This window comes from Centruroides vittatus, unplaced genomic scaffold (genome assembly GCF_030686945.1).
Source record: "Centruroides vittatus isolate TY-2023 unplaced genomic scaffold, ASM3068694v2 contig_3169, whole genome shotgun sequence".
Taxonomy (NCBI): domain Eukaryota; kingdom Metazoa; phylum Arthropoda; class Arachnida; order Scorpiones; family Buthidae; genus Centruroides; species Centruroides vittatus.
The window spans coordinates 56,048-77,222 of NW_027122038.1; the positions used below are offsets into that span (position 1 = coordinate 56,048).

The 21,175-nt window shown below is 28.4% G+C and overlaps 2 protein-coding genes and 1 long non-coding RNA gene across 3 annotated transcripts in view; all 3 read right to left on the reverse strand.

The window, feature by feature from the left end:
* The window catches only part of LOC136973410 (microtubule nucleation factor SSNA1-like), a 114,917-nt gene that overhangs the window by 23,933 nt on the left and 69,809 nt on the right, over positions 1-21,175 (reverse strand). The window lies entirely within an intron of this gene.
* LOC136973401 (uncharacterized) lies at positions 62-1,147 on the reverse strand. The gene is made up of 3 exons (XR_010880488.1): positions 1,118-1,147; positions 180-260; positions 62-107 (listed from the first exon to the last, which is right to left on the reverse strand). It is a non-coding gene; the product is annotated as an uncharacterized lncRNA (long non-coding RNA).
* On the reverse strand, positions 8,308-17,996 carry LOC136973398 (uncharacterized). Its single transcript, XM_067268118.1, has 3 exons — positions 17,898-17,996; positions 8,669-9,762; positions 8,308-8,572 (listed from the first exon to the last, which is right to left on the reverse strand). Exons 1-3 carry the CDS (start codon positions 17,994-17,996, stop codon positions 8,308-8,310), a joined length of 1,458 nt encoding a protein of 485 aa, XP_067124219.1.

A 21,175-nucleotide genomic window follows, 5' to 3' on the forward strand; every position in this document is an offset into this window, starting at 1 on the left:
TGACGATTCACGTGGAGATCAATAACAAAATTAGTTTTTTCGGAATTTTATTTTTGGTACAACCACTTCAATATATCAACTGAATCAATTGACGATTCATGGAGCTCCTGCAAAATAATTACATGAAAGGTAAACACCTTGACATCAAAATTCTATAATCTTAATGATAATTACTCTACCAGAAAGTTAGCGACCTTCTCTTCTTCTTTTTTCGTAATCCAGATCGTTTGTCATTATGGGGCGTCTTCTATAACACGTTCCTAATAAAAAAATTATGATGATATTTTTAGATATTTAATTATTTTTATTAATAACAGCTCACGTATTCACTTAACTTGGCTCTTCACTTTCGATCTCGATGCTCTAATTAATATTGAAAAATTATTTTCTCTTTCCTCGTGAACTTTATACTGTTATACTCACCTAATTAAATATTCTAAAGCTTGAAAAATTCATTTAAAAATTTTTTTGACGTTGCCAGTCGTGCTTGCTGATGGTTGGCAACATTGCTAATAAACATCGGCTTCATTTCACGTTTTAAAGGAGGAAGCACTGTTGCCACCTCAGTCATTTTCGACGAAATCTAATTAAAAATTTCTACGAATCGAAACTTTTTACGAGAATTCTTTTACAGTTTTATAGATTGTTAAATTCTGTTATTTTTGAACATAGATAAATTTAAAATAGAGTAATAATATTTGAAGTTGGGGGTTATTTTATAGTTAAATGAGAATTAACATTGCTTCAACGACCAATTGAGAATATTCATAATTATTTCAAGAATGTAGAAACACTGTGGCTGAGTGGTAAAGGATGAAAGCCCTATAAATCCAGCACAAGTTTCTAACTGGACTTGGCTGAACTCACGATGAAGACTGGAAGATCTCTGAAAAAGTCATGGTAGAAGGTCCTGTAAGTGGTCTTTGTAGTACAATCTACTATGAAGGCTACTTACAATTACAGGAATGGCTTACACTTAAAAGGCTTTCGTGGCAGAAAGAAATTTTCAAAACATGTTAAGAAAATGGTACAAATTAGATGAAATAGGTTAAGCATTTTTAGCAATTAGTATGGATTATCTATACAAATTGTTAAAAAAGAACTTAAACATACTCACTTATGAAACTTCAGTATTCTATCTGTGCCGCTAACACCCACTTTTACTCATTTGTAGTGTGTTTTAGTAGCCTATAACATACGAAAGATTTTGTATTGGTTCGTAACTCAGATTTTTATTACTAGTTTACGACTTTTCAACGAAATCGAATAAAATTTCTGCTCAAAAAGAGGTGGTAACGAGCGTAGATGACCCGAATATAAACGCCATTGGCTCCGATAACCTACATCTATTTTTAATAGAGGAAGGAACTAATTTACAACAAGTCAAAGAAGTCAAATTTAATGGCCACAAAATTGGAGCGATTTAAAACGGAGCCATTTATTTTTGTGTGGCCATCTTTGATATTTCTATAGCGTGTAACTATAATATTATTTACATATTTGAATCTGTAATATATTTACAGAAAATGTTGAAGTTACATGCTCAGGTTTTACAGATTATGCATAAATTATGCACGATAAACGATCGAATTATTGTATTATACGATAGTTTTCAGCATAGAGAAGTAAAGGGGTCACAATTACTAAGTTCTATTTCCTGATTACAACTTTCACTTCAGTATTCCAATTTATATATATATATATATATAATTTCATAATGCAAAATTATATAAAGAATACTTTAATTCGAATTTACTGTATCTCTATGAGAGTTAGGCCCATCCCATAATAGTAAAAATTGAAGTCTGTCATAAACTGTATTCGTTATATTCTTCTACAGACCGAGAAAATTCATTAAAAGTAACCAAAACAAGATAAAAAAATAGCATGTTTATATTATTTATTGAATAAAAGATGATATTTTTCTTCTAATTCGAAGATTATCATCATCTAATAATATTTATCAATGAAAAAGTGATGAAAATCTGCATCTTCATATAGTTTAGTAAATCGTAAAAAAAATTAATTATAAGTTAATGTATCAAAAGTAGGAAGAAGATTGTCACAAAATGGCATTTACAGATCATTCCCCTGAAAAAATAAATCATTTACAGGTTTTTCTACGGGTCAAAGAATAATCGAATGACATAATTCTAGAATGGCATAACAGATAATAATCCCTTTAATGATAATTAAAAGCTAAGTTAAAGATAATCGACGGAAATTGAGGTGATTGCACTCTTAGTTCACCGAAAAGAGATAATTTAACGGGTTAATTATCCGATAATAAATATACAGATTAATTTCTTACGATTAATTCATGTGATATGATCTAAACTGAAGCGAAACTTTGATGTATTAACAATTATGTACGTTATGAAGACAGACATACACACTGACGCTCCTGTAAATTATTAAACCATTTTTATTCTGCAGAAGTCTAAATTTTAAATAATTCACATTCTGTTAGGCTCAAAACATAACTTGATTAGTAATCGGGTGTATAAATGAGTAGAAATTTTACAAAATTTACAGAAATAATGAACAGATCTGGTTCGTAAATTATGAAAATATTCCCAGAAATGCGCACAAATTTAATTATTAAATATAGTATACACACGTTAGCCCAAAAGTCAGAATTGTTTTAAGAATGGCTAATTCGTCACTTATTGAAAACTGATTTGACCTGTACCTTTAATTTTTCTGTTCTCGTCGATATTTTTTATAAAATTCCCAGTCGAATGAAACGTAAAACGTTATTTAAAATGTTTTTTCTCTTTTCTCTATTTTCCCAGTGAAATTTTTTTTTGTTAATCTATACTATAATTTAACAGAAAATTGTGATAATGTCGTCACGGTCGACTCCCGTTCATTATCTTTAAATCTATTAAAGTTCTTTCCCCCGAGACGGATCCAGATTCTATTGTTGGTGTGTTTAAATGCCAGCTATATTGAGATTCAGAAGACACGACATCGTTATCTATAGACTGTTATGCATTAAAAAAATAGTTGCGTAAACGTTTATATTCATTACTAAAATAGAAAAATCTCTAGAAACTATTCTAAAAATTAAGTCAAATAACATATCCATACATTGATGCATTTTCACATATTTTCTAGGTATACAATCTAACGTACAGTACGTAAAAGATATCGTGATGTATTTTGCATTATGTCTTTATATATATGTTACGCTACATTATGCTGTAGAGTAACATATTCTTACGTTCTACATACCGTAACAGGCCATTTTGCGTTATTAAGATACATCTATTCAAACATTGTAGCTCTTATAGTTATAGAGAAATGAGTATTATATGTATTCAGGTGTTATTATTTTAGTTAATTAAATACCAAATATTTAAAATTAGCAGAATTTAATGAAGAAGAATTCAAGTATTTTATACGCGACGCCATTTAAATTCATTGTAATCCAGAATATTAAAAACATCTGATGATATCTCTAGAATATTAAACGATCTTCCAATTTTATACATCACGATTTTTGTCTAATACTCTCTAATGAACTTCTATTTTTAGTAATTTAATCATTAATTTTATTTTTAAAAACTATTTTATTATTGTGTGAATTCGTTTAATTAATTCCCAAATTTTCAAAATTCAATTATGCAAATTAACTCTCCTGTTATAATCATAAATCTGATAAAGTAAAAAATTTGCTCATCTCCATTTTTTAATGCTAATTTGTTAAGCAAAATGCGACCTTTTGAATTATTAAGTTTATCAGCTAAGGTAACGCTCCAGTTGGAGACGAACACGCCCGAAACGCGTGGTCAATGATGCAATTATGGACTCGAACACACGAAGAGTCCAACGTGTAAAATTTTCCATAAGTTATAAAAGAATTACACCTTTATAAACTGAGTATTCGATAACTGTCGTGCCCAAATTCATCATTCTTATGAAGGTAGAACCAGCTACATCCACAGTTCGATTGTCTTCTTACTAATAAATTATCTAAGTGGCAAGATGACCATTAAACATTAAAGATGAGCATCTCTAACCATCATTAACCATTATTAAGTGTGGAAAGGTTGAAGACTGTGGTACGTTAACCCCTAGAGTTTCGTCTTTTAACGGAATATTTAGATAATATTTTATTATTTTCGAACAATTTGAGGTTAATGATTTGTTCGAATGAATTTCGCATACGTCAGTGGCGAAGTTTCTTCTAAGAAAAACTGTAGACTCATTGTTCTGATGTAGAAAATATCGAACCGAATCGATCTCGATAATTTTCGTGTTAAATATGGTTTCTTCTGCTATAAAATTCAAGTAATAAAATATATTTTTATGCTACAGTCTTTAAAAATGTTGTTTCTCATTTTTTGAGGTTTGCCCCTGATGTTGGTTTCACTGTTAGGTTCTTATGTTTGCAAAGAAGAGTGATTTACAGGAGACAGAAATGTTTTATATTTAAGGAAATCAATAATTATTTTTGGTTTTTTTTTATTAAATTTGATGAGGTATATTTAAACTATATAAACCAAATAAACAGACTTTTTTCCTAGTTAAATAATTAATATTTATCCAAATTTAAATTGAATTATTTAGAATTTTTGAGACTACCTGTCACACAATTGAAAGACTTACTTACTTTAAAATATATTTAAATATTTTCTGTTTATATAAAAAATACGTTAAATGAATCAGCGAAAAAATAACAAATTTACTCAGATTTATCCTATTTTATATCATTTTTAATGACGTTTCCATTAAAGTAATGTGGGTGTAAAGTAACCTGAAAGATGCTTTCTTTTCTTAATATTATTAAGAAAAGAGATTCTTATAATATTCCAGAATTTATAAGAATTAAGTGACATTAAGAAGGAAATAGTTTCTATAGCGTGTTACAGTTTCGCGTGATGGCACGAAGCATATCTGAGAGAAGAGACGAAGATATGTTTCATAATACTCAACTGAACTTGAACAGTGATGATAATATAATAACACGACATTGATATCTGCTATCATCATCTATCAATTTGTATTTTAAGCGTTTCTTTTAAAGATGAAGGTATATTAGCCACCTGCCTAACTGAATAAAGAATCTTCGTGTTTAACTACACATTAACCATACCTAAATCATAAATTTTAAATTCAAGAAGTAGAATAATCGATGCTAACTAATCTCGATAAAAGTCTATTTGTTTGATGAACTTTCTTATATTCTATCCTACTTTAAAAATAGCATCTGTCATCTCCTCCATCTATTATCCCCAAATTTAAGTTAAAAACTAGGTAAAGTGTACTTACTTTTTATTATATTTTCTTCAATTTAAACATCCTTTCCGGGAAGTTTAACCGACAAGAAACAACCTTGACTGCTAGATGGCTATTATCCTTTGATAAAGTTAATCGAAGTTATGTACCTGTCGTCATGGAGACCCGACAGATCTATTTACATGAAGGCTAGTGTGGTGTAAAAACGGCGCTCTCGCGGACGTTTGTAGAATTATATACTGCCTTTCCCAGCTGCACTATGGGAAAATATCTAGCGGTGAAGTCACTAATTTTTCGTATTTTTGTGTGCAACAATCTCGTTTAAGAGGAAAATATTCCATTTGCCTAATTAAAAACGATCAATAGTGAAGGAGGATGCCAATCTATCACGTGAATGGATTAAGGATAATGAACGAGATGCTTCCTTATCTCGTCAATAAAAATATTATTAATTAATGCGTGTAATTCTCTAAATATTACTCGATTCTAATTATACTTCTTTATAATTGACACGTAACACAGTTCTATTCGTTACGCGTATGGAATTTACTCAAAGTTCGAGGTCAAGTCTTTGCAATTATCGACTTTTGAAAATAAAGAGTGACATTATTTATAGACTATTTATTAAACTTACGCGTGAAGTAAATTTATTATAGAATTTTACAGATTTTCTTTTGAAATTTTGGCTTCTTCCCTTTATATTTTTATACATTAAAAGCACTTATACATAGAATACTTTAGACTGCTACATTTAACATGTAACAATAGAATAATTTCTCTATTTAAAATACGGTATATAATTTCATTGTGAATTTATAAGTTTTTATTACAGATAAACTACGGCAAATTGAAGTATAAATAAGAAACAACAGAATACAATAAAGAAAAAATCCAGCAACGAGTTGCATAACTTTCCCGGAAAAAAAATTTAAAATTGCATGTGGAGACTTCTGTTACGAGATTTTATTTAAAAAATTTATATTATTACTTATTGGATGGCAAAAAGCTTAATTTCGAGAGTAGAGACGAGTTTTATAAAATATTGTAAATGCTAATAACGAATAGACTTCATTAAATCCGTCTCCACTCGAGATATGACACACGACCCCCTCTATCTCCCCACCCACTTGACCTTCAACCACCAAAATTTAACGGAATCGGTGCCCCTTATATATAAACCTCCCTGAAAAGTTTTATAAATTTTCGACAAAACGTACATCAGTTATTAAGCTTTAAAGTGGGTGAAGAGAATCGTGCCCCGTCCACACACACACACTAACATCCATACATACAGAGAAAATCCTGAATTTCTCTACGGTTCAAGTCCAAAAACTTACGCCCCTTGATGGGAGTCCTTTTTTGACCCATCGCCATACTTTTCCTCTCAATATAACAGCCGGAAAGATAAAGTAATTAAATTCGACATTTTCCTTTTATTTTAAACTATATATTTAATGTTAAATACCTGAAAAATATTTATAATTTCTAGAAAAATTCTGTGAATTTTTCTAGAAATAAACTTTAATCTAGTTGATAAATTAACTCTCAAAAATCCATCTGCCTCTTATGATCCTTCTTCAGAAGATGCTTACTAATTCACCATTTATATTTATATATGCTCTACTCTATAAGAAGACAGATTTATCCATATTATAGTAAAGTTAATAGTATATATATTTGCTGCTTATACAAGCATTTTCTCCTAGACTAGGGTAAATTTATTTTAAATGTATTAGGATCGACAGAATATTGGATATTTTGTAAATAATGTTAAAAATGCTCCCTTTATAAGATAGACATTGCATATTCCCAACTTTAAACGTAAAATATTATCTTTTCTAATGATTTTTCTTAAATAAAAAGGAGAAAATGTAGTCATGAGTTATGTTTACAGATAATATAAAGGTTTCTAACACGTATTATAGTGTGAAATTTTATAAAATGCATCAATCCTAAAAAATAATCGAAGTAAAAAAACTCAATAATTAAAAAAAAAAATTCTTGCAAACATGGAGAGTCCTACGTGTAATTTCTAAGATATGAAAATTTGTAAGACATCATAGAGTTGATTGGTTAAAGCGATGATTTTCCTAACGGTGATTGGTCGAATGATCCGAATTGAGTATTGTTATATTATTTTCAATAAACACGTGCTTCTTTTATAGAAATTGATTATGTAAACAGCTTCGTCATTATTCACGTGACACATTCGAAGATGATTGGTGGAAAAGGAAAATTTTTAAAAATTTAAATTTTACCGTTAAAATTGAGATAAAAACTAGATTAACGTATTTAGTAGCTTAACATTTTTATAATATTACACAAGAGAGTAGAATCTTGCGTGTTCATCACTTCTTGAATGATAAATAAACCGTTAACAACTTCCGTTTCCGGTTGTACATTCGTAAGCAAATCGACATACACGATTACGTAGTTCAAAATTTATATATAAAAGCTTAAATTTATGCAATTTTTCTATTGTATTAGCTAAAAAAAGGCAAGTTTCTACCAAAATTATGAGAAGATTGATGCCTTCTGAATTTATTTATAGTTTCTATAAAGAAATATAACGTGTAGATGACCGTATAAACCACACTCGTACCCAGCAGAATTCAATATACAAAAAACTTAAACAAACACCTTAATGTTCGCTGAGAAATTTATTAATTTAACTAACGTTTTCGGCTTATTCAATAAGCCATCTTCAGGTTTTTAACTTTCGAACAAAAAACAATATCGTTCTATTAAAAGAATACCATAGTTTGAAAAAATTCAAATCATTAGTAACGGTCAAAAAATAAAACAAAGAGGATGAACATGGTAATAAAAATAAATAAATATACATAAATAAATAAAAATGGTAATATAAATAAATAAGTATCAAAAATATATAAAAACAAAAAAAGAAAAAAAGAAAAAAAGGAAGAACGTGGTAATATAAATAAATATACAATAAAATCGTAAAAGATACAACAAATGTAAGGTAAAAACGTTTTACTCGTGCCCATATATACTACTATCTATCCTAACCAGAAATACTTCCCCATAGAACTCACGTGTCTCTTATAAATTTTTAACTGCATATTTCCAAGCTGAAGGAAGACCTTCTGCGTCCCTTGCGTTAATACATTTATCTCTTAGTTTGCTTCTGTAAATTTCTATCTTTTCAGCCGCTCTTGCCAAAGTTGGGGAGTGTACCTGCTTTATGATTTTTGCCTCATTCCAATGTACTAAGGATCCCTCCGTCTGCCCCATCTGGGCTAATACCGTCGTGTTGGAACCTTTTCTAATATCATATTTATGTTCCTTGATCCTTATTCCTAGGTTTCTAGTAGTAACCCCTACATAATCTTTATTAATACCTAATAGCTGGTTCTCGTAGGGAATCTTATACACACCCGCCTTATCTTCTTTTTTAACTAACCCTTTATCGTTTCTAAGTATTTTATACAAATTCGGAGCTCTTTTCAAGATCACCCTTGTATCCTTAGTTCTTGCTATTTCTTTCATAATCCCTCCCAGATACTTATTGTATGTAAATTTCGTGTATCTGTAAGGCCCGTGCCTGGTGTTCTTATCATTACTGGCCTCAAATTTTCTAATAATTCCCTCAATGACTTTCCTCCTATAACCTAATGTTCCTGCTATCTGTATAATTCTTTCTATCTCTGTATCCCGGTCTATCACATTTTCACAGTATATAAAGGCCCTTCTAACCAATGCTCTAAATGCTGCTAACTTATATTTATAAGGGTCATTAGAGCTTGCAGGGATATATAGTGGGCTATGTGTAGGTTTAATGAAAACGCCGGTGGATATATGCCCTTTGTTAAATATAACATTAATGTCTAAGAAATGTACTATCCTGGAGCTTTTCTGCTCTAGCTTCAGGTTAAGGCCCTCTTCGTTCTCGTTAATTCTATCTACAAAGTTAGCAATTACTCGATTGTTCCTCCATATTATAAAAACGTCGTCTACATATCTCTTGTAGAATACTATATCCCTTTCGAAGCCCCGCAATACCTTTTCTTCTACTTTACTAACCACAAGCTCGCAGAGGAGCCCCGAAATTGGGCTTCCCATCGGTACTCCCCTTTTTTGCTTATATACTTGTTCTTCGTACCCGAAGAAGGATTCGCAACATACTAGGTTAGCCATTTCTATAACCTCATCTCTGTGTTGTGTTAACGTTGGGTTATCTCTGAACAAGAACTCCATAAGTGCTTCTACACAGGACTCAATCTTAATAGACGGGTACAAACTTTCGTAATCTAACACAGTTCCCACTTCTTCATCCTTCAAAGCGATGCTTTGTAGCTCTTTAACTACTTTACTAACCACAAGCTCTGCGAGCTTGTGGTTAGTAAAGTAGAAGAAAAGGTATTGCGGGGCTTCGAAAGGGATATAGTATTCTACAAGAGATATGTAGACGACGTTTTTATAATATGGAGGAACAATCGAGTAATTGCTAACTTTGTAGATAGAATTAACGAGAACGAAGAGGGCCTTAACCTGAAGCTAGAGCAGAAAAGCTCCAGGATAGTACATTTCTTAGACATTAATGTTATATTTAACAAAGGGCATATATCCACCGGCGTTTTCATTAAACCTACACATAGCCCACTATATATCCCTGCAAGCTCTAATGACCCTTATAAATATAAGTTAGCAGCATTTAGAGCATTGGTTAGAAGGGCCTTTATATACTGTGAAAATGTGATAGACCGGGATACAGAGATAGAAAGAATTATACAGATAGCAGGAACATTAGGTTATAGGAGGAAAGTCATTGAGGGAATTATTAGAAAATTTGAGGCCAGTAATGATAAGAACACCAGGCACGGGCCTTACAGATACACGAAATTTACATACAATAAGTATCTGGGAGGGATTATGAAAGAAATAGCAAGAACTAAGGATACAAGGGTGATCTTGAAAAGAGCTCCGAATTTGTATAAAATACTTAGAAACGATAAAGGGTTAGTTAAAAAAGAAGATAAGGCGGGTGTGTATAAGATTCCCTACGAGAACCAGCTATTAGGTATTAATAAAGATTATGTAGGGGTTACTACTAGAAACCTAGGAATAAGGATCAAGGAACATAAATATGATATTAGAAAAGGTTCCAACACGACGGTATTAGCCCAGATGGGGCAGACGGAGGGATCCTTAGTACATTGGAATGAGGCGAAAATCATAAAGCAGGTACACTCCCCAACTTTGGCAAGAGCGGCTGAAAAGATAGAAATTTACAGAAGCAAACTAAGAGATAAATGTATTAACGCAAGGGACGCAGAAGGTCTTCCTTCAGCTTGGAAATATGCAGTTAAAAATTTATAAGAGACACGTGAGTTCTATGGGGAAGTATTTCTGGTTAGGATAGATAGTAGTATATATGGGCACGAGTAAAACGTTTTTACCTTACATTTGTTGTATCTTTTACGATTTTATTGTATATTTATTTATATTACCACGTTCTTCCTTTTTTTCTTTTTTTCTTTTTTTGTTTTTATATATTTTTGCATACTTATTTATTTATATTACCATTTTTATTTATTTATGTATATTTATTTATTTTTATTACCATGTTCATCCTCTTTGTTTTATTTTTTGACCGTTACTAATGATTTGAATTTTTTCAAACTATGGTATTCTTTTAATAGAACGATATTGTTTTTTGTTCGAAAGTTAAAAACCTGAAGATGGCTTATTGAATAAGCCGAAAACGTTAGTTAAATTAATAAATTTCTCAGCGAACATTAAGGTGTTTGTTTAAGTTTTTTGTGTAGATGACCCCTGATTTTCATTAAAGCAATAAAAATTATATTTTCAGGTCTTAAGTTTATTAATTAATTGTTTCTAATTATAAAAGGGGACATATTCAATTAACTAATAAGAGAAATGATGGATCACTGTATCCTTTAGTTAATTAATTAATAAAAGATATTTTGTTCACTCCACTTTAAAAATAACTCACGTGCCTTTTGTCAAAAATTTGTCAAATTTCCCATGGAGGTCTGTGTATTTGGGGCACTGACGCTGTTAAATTTTGGGGGTTAAAGGTCAAGTGGGTGGGGAGATAGAGGGAGTCATATTTCGAGTGGGGTCGAATCTAATAAAGATTTTACTCGTTATTAGCATTTATAATTTTTATAAAAAAATTGATTGACATCATCTTTATCTTTTCATCTTTTCAATCTTTTTACTATATCATAATAATTAATAACAGATGGCGTCACACGCAATTTTAACTTTTGGCTGGGAGAGTTACGCAACTCTGTATTGGATTTTATAGATGTAAGTCGAATTAATTAGTTAAATATCTGATCTTTCATGATTATAGATTTTTGTGTATGCAGAATTTTATACGAAATGAAGAATTTACATGATAATTAAGGTGTGAGTATTGAGAATTTTATCTGGGAAATGATGAAAATTCTTTAAATAAACCTATTTTTCGGCCAAGTTTTTGTAATTTTTTAAGAATAATTGTTTATTTTTTATGATTTATAAAACAATTCTTTACTTTTTAATTATAAATTAAGAAGAATTTGATTGACATCATCTTTATTTTTTCATATAAAATGTGTTTCATCCATTGTTTTCAATAGAATTTTAGTCAGGAGCAATGTATTATCGAACGAAAACATTTCCTTGGATTGTTTGCTTAATAAGTTAACAGAATACAAAGGAATAATCGTAGTTAAATGCTATTGATCCTAAAGATTTCGTAGAACGTTCGAAGAAACATCTTTGATTAATTGAACTGTTATCGATAAGAACGTAGGAAACACAGAAATTACTTTTATACGAATGTCTTTAATATAAATCGTTAGAAATTGTAAGAAATAATGTTCGAAATTTTTTTTCTTACAATTTAAATGAGTAAGAATTTTTTATCTCTATACAAAAGTGATAAAACATTCAGGATGAAGGATTAATGGAGGAGGAATGAAGTCTTATGATAAAGAATTAATGGAAGCTAGTAAAAAGCTTTAGGTTGAAACATGAAAAGAGATGAAAATTAGTAATATATGTTGAATTTTTAAGAAACGAGTGAAAGAAGCAGAATTTACCTCGTAATTTATCATTTCTACGTGATAGTTCCAGGCAATAGAGAAGTAGCATGGCCATTCAGTTCAGGTTCTCAACAAAGAAAGACTCAAAATTTAGTCTTTTATGATAAAAATCGTTAAAAAAATTACTGAAAAGCTTGTTTTATCAATATTATTTATTGCTTTAAATGATGGATCTTTCCATATCCAACGTAAGGAGTTACCTGTAAGGTATTAACTGTTCTAAACACCCAGATAAATTCAGATTTGTAATCATTCCTTCAAGTTCTTTTATGTTTATTCTTTATCTATTGTTTTCACACGCAAATTTTCAATCTGTTCGCAATAAAATTGTGATTTCTGCATTATTAACGTTCTGGCATCGCACGAATGATCCAGGAACACGCCCTAAACGCCTGGTCGACTGTGCAATTATATAGTTTTAAAACAAGAAAGGGGTTTAATTTATAAATTATCTATAAGCAAATAACTAGAATAATGTCTCTGTTAATTATATATTTTACAAATGATTGATTATACAGAGTATTCTCGCTCCTTACCCCCTAAAACGCCTAGAAAACTGGATATATAAGCGTATATATTGCAGGATAATTGAAAGATTATATTATCATTTTGCCTCGGTATCTATTACAATGTTTATTAAATATTAAGAAGCAATTAATCGTGGGAAAATCAAGATTAATCACAACCTATTCTCTTGAATTTTCTTTGAAGATCTTTACTTTCCCTCTGATAACAGAGGGAAAGTATGGCAATTGATGCTGTTAAATTTTGGTGGTTAAAGGTCAAAAGGTTAGAAAGATAAAGGTGAGTCAATTCTCATGTCTCGAATGAATCGAATCTAATAAAGAATTTACTCTTTATTAGCATTTAGAACATTTTATGAAACTCACTTCTACCCTCAAAATTAAGCTTTTGACCATTTTATAATGATGAATAATATAAGAAGTTTTTAAAAATAAAATCTGCTAACAGATGGCGACATACACAACTTTAAAAGTTGGCCGGAAAAACTAAGCAACTCATTGCTTAATTTAAAAAAAAATATTATTGAATATTAACAACATAAATCTTAGGGAAATTATTACATGTTATTTCAGGAATACATCGAACAGAATCGATTATTTCATTTGATATTAATGTAAACTTATTAACGTTTTTAATATAGAAACACGTTTAAAATATCTATCTGATAAATGATAAATTCTGAGAAAAAATAATAATAATTAACGTTATTAATTAATCATTTTTCTTAAATTTCCTTACCAATTTACAGCAGTTTTAAAAACATGAACTAATCAACTTTATAGCATCTTGATAACATTTTAGCAGTCTTTGTTGTATGATAAATGTTAAAAACTAATTTAGATTATTTTATATAAAATTTTCTTTATAAATCGTTTGCAATTTTTAAATTTGGATTACACGTTTTCAATAAAACTGTAAATACAAGTATAGAAAAAAATGACACCTGTTGTTCGGCTTCTCCTCTAATGTCAGTAGTTAAGCAGGAAAGCTGGATTTACAGGAGTTATGAATAAATATTCGATTATTTTATCCGGAGAAATTTAGCTTAAATCATTAAATCTTCCTGTTATTTTAATTAAATATTCCTATATAATAAAATTTAAAAAAGCAGATATTTTCCTTTTACAAATAGCTTTAACTTGAATTAAAATTTTTAAAAATAGAAAATACAAGATTCAAAATTAATAAAATTGATGCTTTCTTTTACTTAATCTACAAAAATTCACTCAAAATTATAAATTATTTGGATTAAAAGTTTAATTTAATCGCACGAATCTCTTATGTGAATATACTGAAAAGCTCTTTCCATCGTCGTAATCTTTATAATATTAAACTGTAGATATGCAGAACATATTAATTGCGTGCTTAATCGTTGCGTGATGTCACGAAACGCCATCCTTTAAAGGTCATAGACATTTACCATCTACCAGACGTAAATGAACTTGAATAATAAAATCTCTCAACATTCCTATCGCTTCTTACTTTTATTATTAAAGTGATTTTTATATATTTTCTAAATTTATAGTAAAATTGATAAATTTTTATATTTTTCTCGATAGATTCTTTATAAATTTATCTATCTAACGTTTCAGTATAACTGATTCTTGCGTGTATACAGTCTACATTAAATATTTACAGAATTAAATACGTTAAAACTAAGTTATTTGCTTTTTAATCTATTTAAAATCCTCTTAGTTAATTATTTAAATAGAAAATGCATGAATTCTACGAAACGTAGACTTTCCTCACTTATACAAAGCTTCATTCTTTGAGTCTAATGACGTTAAGGACCGTTCTGAGGTATTATTATTATTATATTTCTGAAAATTTACATACTTACAGTTTACTCTGGGGGTTAATTCTGGAAATTTTAGCAAGTAGGAGTGTAAAACAACCTTGACTGAACGGCGAACATTTTCTTTTGTAAAATGAATCGAAGCTACGTAGGTTACCATGGAGATACGCCAACTACTTATATTTACATCCCCCAGTGGTAAAGAAATATTTCACAACACCTTGAAATAGAACTGGCTTTAAATTGTTTGGAAGAATTTAATAGAAGAGGACAATTAAATACAATTCTTTTAGACAAATTCCTCTATAAGAACACTGTAAATATTACAATACACGACTTTCATCCCTGATTAATTTAAAACTACTCAAAAATTATCAAGAATTAATGGAATATTTTTGATCTAGAACACTTAATTCAGTATTTAAAGTATAAAACATATGCTTATATAAAACAAAATATGAGAAACAGCTACAAAAATCGAAGATTTTGAAATAATGAAGATCGATGGAGAATCATTAACGTTAATTATTAATTTACCAGTGTTTTTCGTTCGTTAAAACGAGTAAAATCGTTAAATCGGGGTTCATATCTGACAATGAATTTGTATAATTTTTTAATTTTAATTTTAAATTAATTGAGTTTAATTCTGTTGCATCTCGATGATATCAGAAAGTATAGATTAGTTGTAGATTAAATAATTTTATTACATAAGTAATTTGATATTTATCCGATAGAATATATACAATATTTACGAAAAATGCATTAAACTATTTTAAAAATAACATTAAACCTTTATATAAAATTTCACAAGATATATTTTATAAAAAATTATTTTTATTTTCATAGCCTCTTGCTTTCTAAATTTGTACATTCTTTTCTACCGATAGAAAAATTACAATTTAAATTTTAAAAGTTTAAAGTGTATTTGATTGGATCCTTGTGGATCATTCTTTTCTGAAAAAAGATAATTCTCTAATAGGATTCGCTGGTGTATCTCAAGTGTATTTCTCTTAAGGATGCTCTGGTGTATCTCAAGTGTATTTCTCTTAAGGATGCTCTAGTGTATCTCTGTTGAAAATTTTATAATGTATCTCTCTTGAGTATTCTTTAGTGTATCTGCTAGATCTCTCTTCTCTAATGGATGTCTTGAAAATCCTCAAGAGATGTTTTTCAATTTCTCAATCAAAATTTCCGGTTTCTGCAGAACTTCCATGATTTCTTATAAATTTCAGCATACTTTCGCTATTAAAATGTACAAAAATATTTTTAAAAACACGAGTTGAAACTATAAATAATAAAAAAAGATACACAAGTATTAAATGAATAGATAATTCAAAAAATATCACACAAAACAAGAATTAAATTATGAATATTAAGAATTCGACTGTTTAATTTCCAAATTATATTAAGTTATAACAACATTAACCTATTAAATAATAGGTTAAAGTATTGCTTAATCTATAAAATAGAAAATATGTATAATTAATAGTTACATCTAAAAAATAACCAATTAATCTTTAGTAAAATGCTAAAAAAGCAGTGAAAATTATGAATTAAATGGCACATACAATAGATATCATACTGTAGTATTTATTAAATATAAATAATAATTATTATTATAAATTAAATACAAATTTAAGAGACGATAGAATGTAAAATAAGGAAATATAAACATTAATTTAAATGTAGTTCCTTTATTAGATATTTAAAACATCCGAAAAATTTCAGCAACGAGTTGAGTAACTTTCCCAGCTAAAAAAGTTAAAATTGCGTGTAGCGCCATCTGTTACGAAATTTTATTTTTAAAATGTCTTATATTATTAATCATTATAAAATGCCAAAAGGTTAATTTTAAGGATAGAAGAGAGTTTCATAAATAAAAAAGAAGAAAATCGTGAATGATGATAACGAACAAAATTAAGGATTTTGTTTACCACTTTGAAGCTTAATAACTCTGGTTCCTTTTGTCAAAATTTCGTGGAAGTTTGCAGGGAAGGCTGTGTATTACGAGCATTGATGCTATTAAATTTTGGTGGTTAAAGGTCCATTGGGTGAGAAGATAGAGGGGATCGTGTGTCATATCTGCTGAGTGGTCGAACTTAATGAAGATTTTACTCGTTATTAGCATTTACAATATTTTATAAAACTCGTCTCTACCCTCAACATTAAGTGTTTTGCCATTTTATAATAATTATTAATATTAAAAGTGTTTTAAGTAAAATCTCGTAACAGATGGCGACACAAGCAATTTTAACCTTTTTGCTGGGAAAGTTACGCAACTCATTACCGGATATTTTACATTTTTAGCACGAAAATCAAAGAAAACGAAGAGAATAAATGATCTTTTTCGTATATTATTCGAGAAATGAAGAATGAAAAATTATCATTTTCTCTCTCTTATCCTTTCAATTTTCCTTATTTTCTACGTCACTAATAATTTTTTTTTAAATTTATAACGTAAAATTTTTGTTTATTTTATGTAAATTCAACATTAAAGATTTGAAATTAAATATGAACAACCTAAAAGCGTTGATACGTATTACAAAAATAAGTTTAAGGTCCAAATAAATACAGAAAAAATATAAGCTAACGTTTAAATTAATAGAGAAAAGTCGAAAAACTTTCTACACTTTTCGTGGAAGAAAAATTGACAATGTCACTCGTTTTTTCCTTTACTAATAAATAAATATGTCACTTGACTACACTTAAAATAAATTAAACATAAGTTGACCTGTTGTCACACTTTCGAAACTGAGAACGTTGAACCGTGTCATAAGAACATAAAAATTGAGAAGCTCTTTCATTTATAAATAACATAAACCTCGTTTAATTGTCATGTCTGAACCTCCTTTAATTGTAATTAAGGTCTACATATGAGGCCTCCTCGTTAAATTGACGTTATAATAGTTTGTGCATTGTTAGACTTCAATATTATGTAAATTTTATGATAAAATCAAGATTATGTAATAAGGAAATTCGTATAAAGGTTTATGATGCTTACAGGAATATGAATGACCACGTAAAAAGTGCTGAATTCAAGTGGAAAGGTAAACGAGCAAGCCAATGACAGAAACCGTTTTGTATGAATCGATGTATGTCATTGGCTGGCTTACTTAGCTGCTTGTCGTGTACACGCACCTTATATTTTATGGATGATCTAGTGTACCGTACATGTTTCTTCGCGCATTTACCCAACTTAAAACAAGAAAATGGAAGAATTACACTTATTTATGCAATAGTTTTCTTTATATTACTCTACTTTTGACTCCTTTATGTCCATTATTCTCTCTACCCATACTCTCATCTACTTGCTCTTGATCTTCCTCCTTTACATCCATTCTTCTCTTACTCATACTCGTTCTCATCCACTTGCTCTAGATCTTCTTCTTTCACTCGCTCTTTCTACGCTATCTATGTATATTTTTTAAATCATTTTCTTCTCATTCTCTCTTAACACATCTCTATTACTCACAAATATCTGTAAAAAAGTCCTGGTTGGCTCATTTTCTTAGATTATCTCCTTCACTTTTCATTACTTAAATACACCTACACGCTAATAATGATTTAAAAACAACTTAAAACTACAAAATTATTAAAGTTTAAAAATATAATATATATAAGAATTAATTTTATTTATAAAAAATAAAATAAATTATTTTTCTTGAGCAATTTACAGATTGTTTTTAGCGTAGATACAACTTAAACTATGATCATTTTGATAAGTTCACTTGCATAAATTAATGCGTGACTAAATATAAATTTAAAAATTAATTATTAAAGAATGTAAATAAAGTTTATTTTATTTATTTAAGTCAATAATTTATGCATTTATACATTTTTTAAAGCAATTATAAAACGTAACGAGAAGGAATGTTAAATTGTTTTTATCATTTTCTATGAAGAATAAGGGATATTTTTGCATTAAAAAATAGATATAAACGTCAAAAAGATTATATTAATTAGAAATAAGTAGAGTTTATAAATTATTGTAGACAATTCGGGCGATGCTTGATGAATATTCAAGAAAAATCATTTTAACTAAATTGTTGAATGTGGGTAGAGAGGTCACAGACCTTTCCATCCATGCGTTAACTTCGACACCCTTTATATAATAATAGAAAAAATTATATATAATGATCCCAAATATAATTGTTATAAGGATATTAATGAAGTTTTATGTAAAAATTTTGTATAATTTAAAGAAGAAAATGAGTTTTACAGATGCTACAGTGTAACAGTGTAAAAATTGTTACAGTGAATCAATGTAAAGTATTTAATACATTTTTAAGAGAAAATGTACTCAAAATAGCTTAATTTATTCCTTTATAAGCAATTTTAAAACTTTATTTCTTTAAAATAATTAAAGAAATTTGAATATTTAGAGTTGCAAAGTAAAGTAAGCTTCACTGTAGTATTCCGGAGTCGTGCAGGAAAGCCGGATTTGTAGGCTAAATTTAGATAAATGTATTAACTTTTTTTAAAAAAATCGTCTATTTTCAAATTTTCAAATAGAAATTTATATATTTTAATTAATTTTTAAATAAAATAATTATTTAAGACAATTCAAACATGGATAATTCGACTTTTTTTTTTTTTTTGCTGATTTGAATAATTGAGATGTGGAGCATCATTTTAAAATAGTGTATATCTATTTAAAAATATTTATTTATTCACAAATAAACCTACTAATAGATAAATTAAACGTTTTAATTTAAATTTAATTATTTATTTATAATAAATTATAAAAAATACTGCTTAAAATACATTTTATACTTCGAAAAATTTATCAGAAATCTCGTTTTTAATTTTAATTCTTAACTTAATTTTTTTTTATTTTATACATTTTTTTAATATTTAATTTTCATTTTTTCATTTAAATATTTTTAAACGTTTTAATATTGATTAAAAATAAAATATTCTTGCTTAAAATTTTTATCTAAAGCCAGAAAATATAGATTTAATTACATTTAGAATCAAGAGAGATGATTTTTACTTATCCTCATCCTCTCAGTAAATTTCCTTGGAGAAATTTTGATTCTGCAGAAACTTAAATGCTAAAAGTTGAAGATTCAAATTGCCAATTAGATTAAAATTCTTTATTTATAACCGACTTCATTCTAGAATTTTTTGAAAAAAAAAATCCCAGTAACAGTTCAGAAAAATACCAAACGATGGAGCCACTGTTTGCAATTTTTTTTCGATAATTTTCTCATAAAATACGCTTAAAAATTATAAAAATAACTCACAGATTTTGACTAAAATTAGCGTTAATTAATTAAAAATTTTATAAAATAATTTTAAGAATAATTTTGGCACCTGGTATCTTTATATATGATGAATAGAGAACTCTGAGTACTGAAAGGAGCTAGATTTTCTTCAGTTCGTTAGACGGTTCCTTCGTCCAAAATATAGAATTTAACGTTGATTTTTGGACCAGTTGTCCAAAAAAATGCATTATTGTATCGCAGAGTCACGTGATTTTATAGGCACGACTAATTTATTTATACTCAACAAGCGAATATCTTTATGTAAGAATCATCTGTCCATAAAAAACAATTCAAGGACATACCTTTCACTTCATACAACTTTGTAAAGTAGGACGTTCATTGTTTTATTATTCACCTTTTTATGATTAATTGCCAATTAAGTTTGACGCATAATTATTCATTATACTTGTATACTAGGCTTACGAAAACATAAATATTGATTATTTCCTACGAATTACAAAGCGTTATTTGAAATTAAATAATAATAAAAAAAATCTTATTTAATATGAAAGAATTTTTGCAGATTTTTTTTTTGCTTAAAAATAAAAAAAATCAAAACTTCAATTAAAAACTGTTCTGAATATAGTTAGTTCTCTGTTAGATAAGTTAGATTAAAGGTTTAAATAGTTCATAAAATTCTGACAGTGATTGGTTGAAAATCTGTGAGTCTCCGCCTCTTTTAATTCATCAGCCAATCATTGAGATAAACTTAGCGCCAATCAATAGACATTAAATTTTTTAAAAATTTTAGCTGATATATTTCGCAGAGAACCACTTGTAATGATTATTTCTTTTCTGTTACTTTTGAACATCAAAATAATTATGTTTATTAAATTTACTATCGTTTCTATACAATTATTTAGATAAATTCTGGAAATTATTTTTTTAATACATAAATTTATAAAATAATTAGATAATTAAGATCTTCAGATAGCGATCTTTACATTCAGGTCTCAATCTGAATTGGTTTATTAATGTTTTCATTTGAGGAATTTCTCACTTCCTATTGTAATTAAGCTTTAATTTATTAAAATTAATGGCCAAAAAGTGTTATTATTGATTTATTTATCAATTAATAACACATTTTGTATCAATCTGGAAACTAAAATAGCACAGAATTCATTTTTTCCGGAGTATCATCCCAGATAGATGCGTGATAAATAAGAATCTCTCTAGATACTGAAAAATTGGAATTTTAGGTTACTTTTACAAGATATATTAATTTTAATAAAGTTACTACTGATTAAAAGATATTTTTCTTCAAT